The sequence below is a fragment of the Rhinatrema bivittatum genome, chromosome 14 (assembly GCF_901001135.1).
Source record: "Rhinatrema bivittatum chromosome 14, aRhiBiv1.1, whole genome shotgun sequence".
NCBI classification, from domain to species: Eukaryota; Metazoa; Chordata; class Amphibia; order Gymnophiona; family Rhinatrematidae; genus Rhinatrema; species Rhinatrema bivittatum.
Window position 1 is genome coordinate 21,543,601 of NC_042628.1, and position 13,358 is coordinate 21,556,958.

A 13,358-nucleotide genomic window follows, 5' to 3' on the forward strand; every position below is an offset into this window, starting at 1 on the left:
CACCAGAAACACGGTCTTCAGAGTCAAGTCCTTCAATGTTGAACCTCTTAATGGTTCAAAAAGAGCTTCACAGAGTACTCGCAGATCCAAGTTAAGGTTACAATCCAGACATAGCTTTCAGACTGAAGGATGCAAATGCTTCATCCCTTTTAAAAAACAAATTATATCCGGATGGGAGGCTAATGATCTCCCCCGCAACCTGCCCCCCAAAGCAGACTAACTCAAAGCGAGCTATATGCCAGTCCTTTAGAGAGCCCTTGCTGTGAAAACGGGATCTGAGACACGTCCACAGACAAGGGATTCAGCCGCTGTTGCAGGCACCACGACTCAAATTTCTTCCAGACCTTAACACAAGCCATGAATATAGAGGGTCTCCTAGCTTGAAGAATCAGAATAACTGGTTCGTAATAGCCTTTTAGTCACAACCGCCGCTTCTCAAAAGCCAAACCGCGAGACAAAAGTGATCCTCCCTGTCCGAAAATATAGAACCCTGCCGAAGCAACTTGGGCGCGTGGGCCAACCTGAGAAGAACTTCTATGGCGAGAGACCAGATCCATGAACCATGGTCGCCGTGGCCACTCCAGCGCCACCATCTCCGAATGACTATGCACTGTAGCACCCAACCGACCAGAGGCCAAGGAGGGAGCACAAAGAAGGATTCCCATCGGCTAAGGATACAGAGCATCTAGACCTACCGTGCAGGCCTCTCTCCTGCAACTGAAAAACCTAGTCTTTGCTTTGGTCCTCTTTGCCATGAGATCCAACTGAGGAACACCCCCATCTGGCACAGATTCCAGGGACAACTCCCATTCCCCCAGATCCAGTTGTTGCCGACTGAGAAAGTCGGTTTGCATGTTGTCCATTCCGGTGACATGACAGGCTGCTATTCCCTCGAGGTGTTGCTCCGCCCAAGTAAACAACTGCTGAGCCTCTACTGTAGGCAGATATACCCTGGAGTCGTGACATCAGAACAGGGGGGGGGCGCGCCCCTGAAGTTCGCGCCAACGTGAAGATAAAGATGAGGGCGGCGTACGCCCTAGAGGTACCTTGAAGGAGAATGGAGAGAGGCAGCACCAAAGCTGGTCTGGGGACACTGGAGAGAACGGGAAAGCAGACGCCGCCGCGGCCATCAGTCCAAGGTAAGCAGGAGGAGCCGCAAGTAGAGAGAGGTAGGCGGGCGAACTCAAAGACCGACTGACAACACTCCTCCTGGTCCACCTTAACCCCGAGCTCCTCCAGCACCTGGGGAATAAGGGGACGCAACTCCTCCTTTTTAAACAAATTGAGCACTCGAGGATAATATCCCTCAGAAACTGGAAAAACATCCGGGATCGGGATCATCCGGGTCTGCATTTGTATCCGTGCCCTGCAGATCCGGAGAATCCTCCTGGAAATCCTCAGAATATACCAACTCGTCTGGATCAGCTCCCACATCTGCACGGCTGGTGCAACAAATCTCCGGAACCACCGGAAGGCCCTTTAGGCTTTTTGGAAGCACGACGCGGCTGTTCCTTTCGGGAACCTTTCCCCCCCCCTCACCCTTTCTTGCCAGGAAGGCCTTATGCAATAGAAGCATAAACTCTGGAGAAAAATCTTCCAGGTCTTCAGTCCCCTGACCTAGCAGGCTTTCATCCGACTCCACTGACCTTCCGCCGGGCCCCATCGGTGAAAGAGGAGGAGACTCTGTATCCCCTAGAATCCGTTGACCTCTGCCCACGAACTCTCACGGGACCTTTAGCGTTCCGAGACCCTTCTGAGCCTGCAGCTGCAAGCCCAGACAACCAGGGCACCCTTTTTCCTATGGCTGTCTCTGCTGAAGTCCCATCTGCTCCAGAGGCACTGCCCGAGCACAGGAACTGCATATTGAATCCAAACTTTCGTCTTTTCTTTTTTTTCCTCAGACTGCAGGTTTGCACCTCTACCATCTGCTGGAGACAGAGGAGTACGGAGGGGACTGCAGGTGGCGCTCTCAGATACGTAGCAGTGCCTCAAAGTCTTTGCTCTCTGCCTCCACCTGCTGGTGGGTATGCAAAACCCACTTGTCTGGACTGATCTGGGTAGGAACAGGAAAGCCCCATTGAATTTATTGATCCACTTAAGATATTAATTCTTACAAGACTAGGGTCCTTTTTTGTACAATTCCAAATTATAAATGTTACATCTTTTTATTTATATGCAGCCTCTTTCCAAGGAGGACCCAGAGCAGCTGACACAGTAATATAAAAAAATACAGTAGCATACATCAAAATATAAAAGTAACGACTATCCCTTCCTTGTTCCCCCACCCCCTCATAAGGAACAGAGAACGTTAAACCCACATTCCACACCCCACCAAATCACCAAACATGCTCCCTAGCCCTCCCCCCAAAGGATCAGGAATGATCTTCGTCCACAGCATGCTGGCTCTTTATGGTCGGCATGTGATGACATCAGCAGGATGGGGGTCAAGCCAAACATCCCGGACCCGTGAGCAGGCGCCCAGCAAACGAGAGGGGGGAGGGCTCAGGTGGAAAGGTCTCTCCCCCTCTGCGGTACCTGCAGCTCACCTCTGGCCGACCCACAAGTAGACAGCTTTTTACCTGCAGAACCTCCCGCTTCAGAACTGCAGAGCTGTAAACTTACAACAAGCTTAGCTACCAAGCTCCGGTATGAGAAAAAAACTTTACTGAACTTACCACTGTTTGTATTTCATGGCCAGTTCTTTCCAATGAGAATTTTCTTCCTCCACTGAACTGAAATTTCTTCTGCAATCTTCCATGGCGAAATTTCCACCCGAAACCTGGAAGGGTTGTTTTATTGTAGCCATAAGACTTGTTTTTTTTTTTTCTTTCCAAAGAATTTACTTTTTTTTTTTTTCTCTTAAGCGCATCCCAGCCTCAGTCAGACAGCGCCTCTCCCTTCCCCTACCATGCACACAAAATCCTTCTGTTGCAGGGAGCATCCACGTGATGGCCCCCCTCCCCCCCACGTGTCACTCAGCCCTGGCGTCCTATCACCACCGACTGCTTGGCCGTTGGTGGTACAAAAAAAGTGAAGCGCCCAGCAGTGTCATGCAAGCTGCTCATGACTCGTTTTAGTCTACAGCATATTATCTAACTTCTAGCAAGTTAACAGTTTTATCTGAAGCCCTCCCAAGTCCTGGTGCTGAGGCGCGGGAAGGCTAATTTCTGTGTGTAAAAATGTATTACTTGCATCACAAAAAAAAAAATGTTATCAAGATCATTGCTTCTGTTATTAAGTTTAGCATTTCCTCCTTTCCTCTTTTCGAGGCATACGAAGGAGTTCAATAGGCACGTTAGCAACATTGACACTTACTGTCCATAATAAACCATAATGCAGTTATCTTAAAAAGATTTTAAAAGATCTAGGACAGATACAAATAAGTCTTAGGCTGAAAGAAATCCCAGACCAGGACCAATTTAGGGGGTTATTTTCTAAGGCCCTAACGCACGCGATATAATGCAAATTAGGGGGAGGGGAGGAGTCGGCAGTAGCACACCGAATAGCACCACCTTTCACGGTGGTGCTATTTGGGGCGCAGCCGGCGCACCGCTTGGTGCGAAGGCTGTGGACGTTCGCAGGCCCGCACCCCCCCCCTTCGCCCCCGTTTTCCCAGGATTCATCATTCTGCAAAGAATGACGTATCCAGGCCTTCGTTCTGTATCACTTTACTTGACGAAGGAACCAAAATGATCCAATAAACAATTGTTGTGTCACAGAGATGAGGGCAACTAATCCCAATTGTGCTGTCAGAACTCTCAGTAAAGCCCAAATGTTTTAAATTTTTGAAATTGAGTTTTAGCCAATCATAACTGGCACTACCGGCACTCAAATGCCTTACTTGCCTTATACTTAATCATAGACTATAACACGATTTAACAGAGTCATTTTCTTACTGCAAATAGCACTAGATGAATGATGATTATTTGGATTTAGTACTCACTTTTTTTTTAATTTTATCTTTATGCATTTTACAAATTATAGCAAGATTACATCTTGAAAAGAAATAACAGAAAAAATTACATTCCTCATTAAGCAGAGGGAGAAAGAAAAAAAAACAACAAATTCCCAAAAAGAAATGACATTCTTAATTTTCTCTGTATAAAGTCCTCTAATGTGGGGGGGAGGTTGTACTCAACCTAAAGAAAACATAAGAAGAAATCTTTACTGCTAAAAGAAATTATGCTCGGTAAATAATCAGAGACCAACTATCTATGAGGAACTTACAACATCTATATTGGAACTAGCTGGTGTCACAATAGTTTTCCCTATTAAGAACTGCGTTAGTTGGGGAGGGTCAAAGAAAATAAATTATTACTATACTTTATTATACATTTGCAAGGAAATAGAAAGCCCCCCCCCAAAAATTTGCAGAAGCTGAGGTCTCAATAACAGGAAAGCCTTCCTTCTTTTTTGTGTCTCTCTCTCTCGAGACATCCGGAAAAATTCCAATACTACAGCCAAGAAATAAATCACTCCTATGCCGAAGACATAATCGCAATAGCCATTCTTTATCATGTTCCAGCGAGAACGTCGCTGCTGGAGTTGCCAATTCTGTGTCTGAGGTCTCCAGAAAATGTGAGATATTCAGGGATTGATTCTGTGCAGGCTCAGACGTAATCCCTCTCTGCGATTGCTCCAGTAATCTTCTTGGCTTAGACAGATACAAGATCTTTGTAATCGGAGGTATAGCATTTTCAGCAATTTGTAAAATGTCCAAAAGATCTCTCTGAACCATTTCCCTTGGAGGGTTTAAAGGAACCTGAGCAAAATTTATAAACCTAAGGTTCCTATTTTTAATTAAATTCTCCATTTTCATGGCTGTGCTATTCTTCTCTTTTATCATTGCTGATTGTATTCCACTTATCTGTTGTCTATTCATCACAATTTGGTGTTCCAGCTCTGTGCTAGTGTTGCTCAGCACTTTCACCTTTTCCTCAAGTTGCTTAACTTTTTCATTTACAGGACATACTTTCTGCAAAATGGAGGATCTCATCTCGACTATAGTTTCCCATATTGTCTCTAAGGAAAATACTGAAGGTCTTACCCACAGAGGTTACTTTCATTATAGGGAGTTCTACAGCAGCTCCAGCCTGACCTTCCAAAAGATGTTCCTCCTTCAACACCGGTCTGCCCCACTATGTTTCCTGGGCTCTGCCGAAGTCATTGCCCCTCCGACCCCTGCTAGGCTCCGCCCTTTGACACATCGGTCTGACGGCGTTTCCCCTCGGTATGGGGGCACATCTCTCCTCGGCAGGGTTTCCCGGTGGCGTTCCTTCTGCGGGGCTAAAAGGCGACATCGAGCCAGGGAGAGAAGGGAGCTCATCTTCCCCTCCACCACTCTCCAGCGGCTGTATTCCTCCCGCATTCATGTTTCTGTGCACCATATGCACGCCCATAGGACCGGAGACAGGCGTCGACACGGAGGTCACTGCAGGGTAAGACTCCCCCACCCCCCCGGGGTTTTTGCTTCCTCTCCATAGAGGTAAATTTCAGCATGAAATTCATTTTAACTGCCTTCGGGAGCTCAAAATTCGCACAGCTCTACCAAGTGGCCATCTTGGAACCGCCCCTCAGTACTCACCTTTTTGAATAAGAATTTACCCAAGATGGATGGATAGACCCATACATGTAACAGCTCAACAAGCCTAATCTGGAAGAGAAGCAAACGAAAGTAAAATATTCCATACTGGTTCAGATCAAAGGTCCATCAAGCCCAGTATGCTATCTCCAACAGTAGCCAATCCAAGTCACAAGTACTGGCAAGTATCCAAACATTAAACAGATCCCATGCTACTAATGCTGGCAACAAGCAGTGGTTATTCCCTATTGATTAATAGCAGTTTATGGACTTTTCCTTCAGGAAATTATCCAAACCTTTTTTAAACCCTGCTACACTAGTTGCCTTAACCACAATCCTCTGGCAATGAACTGCAGAGTTTAATTGAGCGTTGAGTGAAAGAAGTTTGTCAAATTGGTTTTAAATGTACTACATGCTAACTTCATGGAGTGCCCCGCTAGTCCTTCTATTATCCAAAAGAGTAAATAACAGATTCATATTTACCCATTCTAGACCTCTATAAATGATCTAGAAAGAAATACAAGTGAGGTAATCAAATTTGCAGATGATACAAAATTGTTTAGAGTAGTTAAATCACAAGCAGATTGTGATAAACTGCAGGAAGACCTTCTGAGACTGGAAAATTGGGCATCCAAATGGCAGATGAAATTTAATGTGGATAAGCGCAAGGTGATGCATACAGGGAAAAATAACCCATGCTATAGTTACAAAATGTTAGGTTCCATATTAGGAGCTACAACCCAAAAAAAGAGATCTAGGCGTCATAGTGGATAACACATTGAAATCGTCGGTTCAGTGTGCTGCAGCAGTCAAAAAAGCAAACAAAATGTTGGGAATTATTAGAAAGGGAATGGTGAATAAAACGGAAAATGTCATAATGCCTCTGTATCGCTCCATGGTGAGACCGCACCTTGAATACTGTGTACAATTCTGGTCGCCGCATCTCAAAAAAGATAACTGCGATGGAGAAGGTACAGAGAAGAGCAACCAAAATGATAAAGGGAATGGAACAGCTCCCCTATGAGGAAAGGCTAAAGAGGTTAGGACTTTTCAGTTTGGAGAAGAGACGCTTGAGGGGGGATATGATAGAGGTGTTTAAAATCATGAGAGGTCTAGAACGGGTAGATGTAAATCAGTTATTTACTCTTTTGGATAATAGAAGGACTAGGGGGCACTCCATGAAGTTAGCATGTGGCACATTTAAAACTAATCGAAGAAAATTCTTCTTCACTCAACGCACAATTAAACTGGAATTTGTTGCCAGAGGATGTGGTTAGTGCAGTTAGTATACCTGTGTTTAAAAAAGGATTGGATAAGTTCTTTGAGGAGAAGCCCATTACCTGCTATTAAGTTGACTTAGAAAACAGCCACTGCAATAACTAGCAGCAGTAACATGGGATGGACCTAGTTTTTGGGAACTTGCCAGGTTCTTATGGCCTGGATTGGCTACTGTTAGAGACAGGATGCTGGGCCTGAAGGACCCTTGGTCTGACCCAGTATGGCATGTTCTTATGAGGTCCCATAGCTGGGGGGATAATTCGTGAACATGGGTACCCTGTCAACAGGGAGAGGGTGTCTGCCATTGGAGCAGCAATAGCCACGTCAATGGAATGGTTAGCATCCCACACCGTTGCGGCCAAACTATGGAGACCTGACGTACACCTTCTTGTGAACGCATTGAAAGCGGTATCGCCCTAGCGAATTCTATTTCATCGTCGCTACAGCTCGGTGAAGAACCAGTGTCAATGTCAGCCCAGGAAATAAGGGGCTTACCTCTTCCCATGACTTGATGGCTCGGCCCGCTCCTCGCTGCCACATGTTAATGCTTCTGGAATAGGGGAACTAGAAGTTCCCTGGTGAGAGGATCCTGCTGCCGCCCATGTTTTCGTCGACAGCTGGGGCCTTTCGCTTCTCTGATGAACGGCTTTTGCTCTCCCTCGTTGCGATGCTGATGCCGAACTCTCTTGCCTCACTGAGCATCCCTGTCGTGAAGTCACCACCGCGGAAAGCTCCTGCACGGAGGTAACAGAGCTTTCACCGCGTGAAGATGGCTGTGGTACTCGCCCAGGAGTTCTAGCGTATTTTTCTGCGCGATGCAAGGGGCTCCGTTCCCGACATGCGATGCATAATCCACTCTGTCCCGTGTGTGGCTGCTTTTTCACGAATCTCCAACAACAGTTGCTCAATGTCTGTTTGGTCTGCTGCTGTCACGGTGTCTCCTTCCTGACGGCTTCTAGGAACGGCTACTCTCTGCTGTCTCTGGTGTGGTGTCTCCGACGGTTGTTTTGCATTTACAGTTCTGCTCTTATTTCAGGCCCTTGTCTTCCGATTTGAGGTCACCACCTCATCAGATGTCTTTTGTGCAGGTATCTGACTTGCCGCACTCGCTCCGTGATGGCGCTGATCTTTTCTATTAGTTGCCATACTTATTAGCAGATTGCCGTACCAGAATAATGGATAGTGCTGTAAAATGTCATTAAAGCCAAGCAAGAGTCACAACTAACATAAGTAAACCCCCCTTTTATCCTCCTGCCTAAGAAGTCTAAATTGAATTTTTTTTTTTTGCCCGCATGGCTGTTGCTATTATCCCAAGTGGCTGCCCCATGTAACATCTAAGTGCCTATTTAATATGCCATACCCCAGCATGGCCACCTCCATGCTTCTACTTTAATATGCAATACCTGATGGCAAGCTGCCATATCCCAACACGGCCGCTGCCATGCTCATACTTTAATATGCAGTAAAAAAATGGCTGCTGCTATAACCCTACATGGGCGCCACCATGCTATTACTTTTATATGCAATACAAGGTGGCTACTGCTGCCATCATCTAAAATAGCCACAGCCATGCTATCTGATGCCATTACACAAAATGGCCAACATGATCTCTGGACCTCATTTGCCCATGACAAAAATGGCCACCTCCATGCTCCCCTGCATCTCATTTGCCCATAAGCAAAATGGCCACCACCGTATTATTTTTATATAATTTTGCCCTCTCCTGGCTTCAAGATGGCCACCATCATGTGATTAGGCACCATCTTTAGTTTTAAAAGAAAAAACAGAGGAGCTGTGCTTTTTACCCATGCCGGCTCCGTTCTGCACCCATCCTAGCTCGATCAGCCGAATTGGAGGGCTCTGAGTGGCCTGGGCCGGGTGGCCAGGCAGCTCCCCCTCCCCACCGGGACAAAGGTAAGAGAAGAAATTAAAAAAAAGAAACACATGGTTTCTACTACTGCTGTGTAGCCACCCGAAAATTCCCCCACCCAGGTCACCCTCACCCCTGAGCCATCGGCCCCCCCTCCCCGAGCCTCTAGCATTAACTCCCCACCTGTATCTTACTCCCTGATGCCTGACCGAAACGTGAAGGCTGAATAGAAAAGCTGAAATGTTTTGCATGTTGCTCCTGCCCCCGAGCCCCGAGATGCCTGCCAGGAAACGTTAACCGTTGCAATGCTGAAAGGCTGTTTAAGCTCCTGAAATGTTTTTTAATGCTGCTTCTGCCGCACTCCCTCCTCCCCACCTGAGTCTTAAACTCACTCCGACATATGAACCATAGACGCTACAATGTTTCCAATGCTGCTCCTGCAGGGCCTGCCAGGAAAAAAAAAAATAGCTGATCACCGCAAAGCTGAATGCTGTCTCTCCTGCTACGAAGCCCTGCTATATGTAAACAGCCAAACACAGGAAAAACGAATCAGTGCTGCTCCGAACCTGCACTGGGACGGCTACCGCCGTAGGAGATTTATTTTAAAAAAAAAGAAAATTCCACAAATAGAAGTGAGAGAATTGTGTCGGTACGGCCCGCTCCTCCCTACCCCGTTAGCACAGAGTCCCCGGGCTCAGCGGCACTTACCCGCCTACCGCCTGGTACGCACGCTCCCTCCCTCTGCTCCCGGGTTTCCCCCTCCGACCAAATCCAAACCATCACAACTTCGCCATTCTCAGCCGCTCATTGGCTGGCAGGGGGCCGCCGCGTCACGTGACTCGCAGCCCGCCATCCAATCCGCCAGCGGGCGGACCACCTTTCTATTTCGTCCTCTCTCGGACCGTCCCGGGGGAAAAAAAAAAACCCAACAAAGTTCTAGTCCCTCCACCAGAAGGTAAGCAAACTTGTGGGATCTTCAGTGAACTTTCTCATAGTCCATTGTGTGGCCTACGAGCTCAGTTTCTACTATAAAAGCGCTTACCAACTATACGTCCGCACATACGTACCTACGTACGGACCCAGCCAGTCCCCCCTTCCCTTACGTTTTACGGCAGCTCGCTCTTGGCTTGCTGTTTTGCGACAGCAGTCGCTAAAAGCGGAAGTGAGAGCGAGAGGTCGGAGGCCCGTAGGGGGAGGGGGGTGCAGAGGAAGGAAGGAAAACAATAGAAAAAGGAAGGCGGGATGTGAGTGTAAAGGGGAGCCACAGTCCACCTGGCCAGGTGAGGGTCACTGTCGTCGGGTAGGCTTGCCGTCAGCGAGGGCAGCTTCGTCCCAGCAGCGGGGGTGCAGGCCTTAGATGTGTGGCTTTTTGGTTTCATGAGAAACGCTTTTTTTTTTTACTGAAGTTTCTGCGCTCTGGTAGAATTGCTTTTGGGGAAGGGAATTTTTTTTTTTTTTTTTAATTATTCTATGAGTGCGTTTTGTTCCTCTGCAGGTAGACGACTTCACGAGAAAACCGTGCAAGCATTCTGAATTTAATGTAAAACGTCAGGGACACTGAGTTTTCCTTAGCCCTGTTTCTTGTTTTGGCTTTGCATTGCGACGCCCCCTTTTTTTTTTTTTTAACGAGGCCTCATGTGAGACCCTCTGCCCAATTATTTAACATCTGACGCTGTTTATGGAGTCCGTCCCGCAATATTATCTGTAATAATTTAGTGGTAGGGGGCTGTCACCACGCCCACTCAATATCTGATGCTGAAAATTATAATTCTTCTGCTTGTCATGATTTCCAAGTGGAATTTTGTCCTTTTTGTGTAGGATGAAGAGAACAATTGTGGTACTTGAGTTTCGAGAACAGTTTCATATTGGTTGGCTTTCTACGATTGTTGGTTTTTAAAAAATTAGTCTGCGTTCATGTTTTGTAAGTCAAAGGACCTAATGGCTTAAGCGATTTTGGCAAAACACAATTTATTTGCTGTTTAGTTTTTATTTGTTGGCTAAGCAAGTTTCGTTTTATATTGGATTTGATGTATTAAAAAATATTTTCTTCCTATGGAAAACAGACGTTTTAAAGAATTGTCTATTAAATGTTTTAAGGAAAAAATATGCTTTATTTGTAAACAGTGTTTTGCATGAATAAACTTTAATCTTAAATTCTGAAATGTTTTTAAAAATAGAAAATCAAGGTGAAAATAATTATTACTGCATATACTGTTACTTCCTTTTTTTTTCAGGCACTATACTGTTACTTTTTATGATCATAGATTGGGTGCTTCTGATTCCCATAGGATGCTAAAACCACTTCATAGTTGCTAGAACTTAATGTTAAGTCCCTATCTCTCTAGGATGCATGGCCTTGTATCAATCACATTTTTGGTGGATATGGAAGATTTGTGAAAGAACTATAGTCATTTACTACCAAATTATAGTTACTATCTGATTTATAGGTCATGACATGCTTTGTTTCACACTTCCATGGAAGATAAATGACATTGAAGACTGCAGTTTTATTCATGCAGTGAAGAAGCAAACGTTATTTTCCATGTGTCTATTACTGAACAATTTACCTAGTGGCTATGTAACCCACACTTGGCAAATTACTTCACACAATATTGACCTCTGCCTTTATCATGCAGGATATAAATTGGAAAGTTGGAATAACCATTGCTGAAACATACACTTTTTTTTGGGGGGGGGGGGGGGGTGTTTGTAGTCCATTGGAAAAAGTATGGCCACCTATGGAAAATGTTGTTTGTTTATTTATTTTTAATTTTTATATACCGATGTTCCTGTATAGCATAATATCGCACCGGTTTACAAAGAACTGAACAGTCGCCTCAGGGATGGGATACATTAAAACAGTCGCCTCAGGGGCGGAATACATTAACACAGGAGGACAGGAAAACTTTTAGGGAGACATTCGTAAACTCGATTAAATGCTTCTGATTTAATTTCCCATTTACCTTGATAGTATCACACTGTTATGACAGTGAGAATCCTTGCGTTGCTTCCAGTTTAAAGTAGTGCTTTAGTACTTAAGTTAGTACTTATTCAGCTAAATGTTTTTTAAATTTTGTTCCCCATCCCCCCCCCATTTTTTTTTTTTTTGAGGATTTTAAGTGCTAGCCCAGTAGATCTGAAAATGTAACTCCATCTCTAAGCTGGAGTTAAGTTTCCAGCGCAAAGAAAATTTGAGTGGGGCCAGTGCACCTCTCTGCATTGGTGAGTATTATTTAATGCCCTCATTTGCATAGGATTCCCATGTGAGGGCACCAAGTAGTACTCAATTTTCTGCATGCAAAACTCCAGGCTGCATCAGCAGTAAGTCTTGGCGTGCAGAAAATATGCTTTGGGTACTCCAGCTCGAAGTGTGCATTCAGTTTGAAGTGCGAGCCTTGCTCTTTTATCCCTTTCTCTCACCTGTGCAATCTTTAATACAGCTGAAGCACGAAGACTGTGCTTCCAGACTGTACATCTCAGATGGCTGTAAATTTACAATGAAGTAAACATTAAAGCTTGTTAGGATTTTGTTTAGATGAAAAGTACCATGTAATGCAAAAAGGGAGGATAACTTTCAAACAATTGCACATGGTGAATTTTCAAACTCACAAAAATTAAGATATACATACAGAAGTAGCCTTTACTTATATTCTGTATTTTATGAAAGTCCAAAATATGCATGTATCCTCATTTTTGTATGCACATAAAAAAGTGGGGGGTAATCTACAGTATTCCTGGGAGGGGAGCCAGCACTTATCACACACAGATTTGACATCTTACTCGTGTACTTTTACACCTGCTAATTATCTGATGTAAGTAATACTAAATTTGTTTGTGTAGTATGAACTGGGTGGAGTTTAGGCTGAAGAAGAGGGAGGGTCTTGATGACCTGGAGAAGGACTAGGCACACTGGAGGAGTAAATAGTTAATCCGGTAATTTCACTGATGTGCATATGTTTAAAATACACCGATTTATGCATGTAAATCCTGTTTTGTTTTGTTTTATTTTTTTTGCACTTAAAATATATGCGAATATATTTTTAAAATAGGTGGTTAGAGTACGCTCATTTGGTACATTGATATGTGGTTTCATTGCATGTATTCATGTATTGGTAAACATGCACACATTTTATAATCATGTACGTGATACACGAATGTCAGGCCGTGGTGGAAGAGGATTTGTTGGAGGACATGGATGATCCTGATCAGATTGAGGGGGGGGGGGGTCCGGTGGATCTGGATAAAGACCCGGTTGGTGTCTTGAGAATCTGATTGCAGGATCCAGTGGATGCATTGGGGGATCCAATGCCGATCGCAGAAGGTGACCTGTGGATGGTCTGTCAGTTCTGGAGAGAGAAACTGGGACTACTGATCCCCCAGGTGTTGGAGGAGCTGGGGAATAAAGTCACCCGGGAGGACTTGGATAATGAGGGAGTGAACCCGGTCCAGGAGGATTTACGGGAACCTCCTAAGGTCTTTCCGTTGCCAAAGAAGGTGAAGAAACTGGTGGATCGGAGTGGGAATCTGCCGAGGTGGGCCTGAAGGTAGCAAGGGCTATGGCAAAGTGTTATCCCTTACCGGAGCAGACCTTGGAGTTGTGGAGAATAGCTAAGGTGGATGCAACTGTCT

At 45.2% G+C, this 13,358-nt stretch overlaps 2 protein-coding genes across 7 annotated transcripts in view; one reads left to right on the forward strand and one right to left on the reverse strand.

Annotated features, from left to right (window-relative positions):
* NDE1 (nudE neurodevelopment protein 1) overlaps nt 1-9,903 on the reverse strand; it is a 28,516-nt gene extending 18,613 nt beyond the window's left edge. The window contains exons 1-2 of one of the 4 annotated variants that reach the window (XM_029576019.1): nt 9,797-9,903; nt 2,676-2,779 (exon numbers count right to left, since the gene is read on the reverse strand). In XM_029576019.1, coding sequence (XP_029431879.1) covers nt 2,676-2,758 — 83 coding nt within the window. In that variant the 5' untranslated portion in view covers nt 2,759-2,779; nt 9,797-9,903. Of the gene's footprint in view, nt 1-2,675; nt 2,780-7,354; nt 7,802-9,121; nt 9,141-9,437; nt 9,728-9,796 lie in introns of those variants that run through there. The other 3 variants (XM_029576017.1, XM_029576021.1, XM_029576018.1) reach the window with 3 other exon arrangements.
* The window catches only part of MARF1 (meiosis regulator and mRNA stability factor 1), a 76,599-nt gene continuing 71,874 nt past the window's right edge, over nt 8,634-13,358 (forward strand). For 2 of the 3 annotated variants that reach the window (XM_029576014.1, XM_029576016.1), the window contains exon 1: nt 9,856-10,009. The gene's annotated coding sequence lies outside the window, so the exon portion shown is untranslated. Of the gene's footprint in view, nt 8,774-9,855; nt 10,010-13,358 lie in introns of those variants that run through there. The other variant, XM_029576015.1, reaches the window with a different exon arrangement.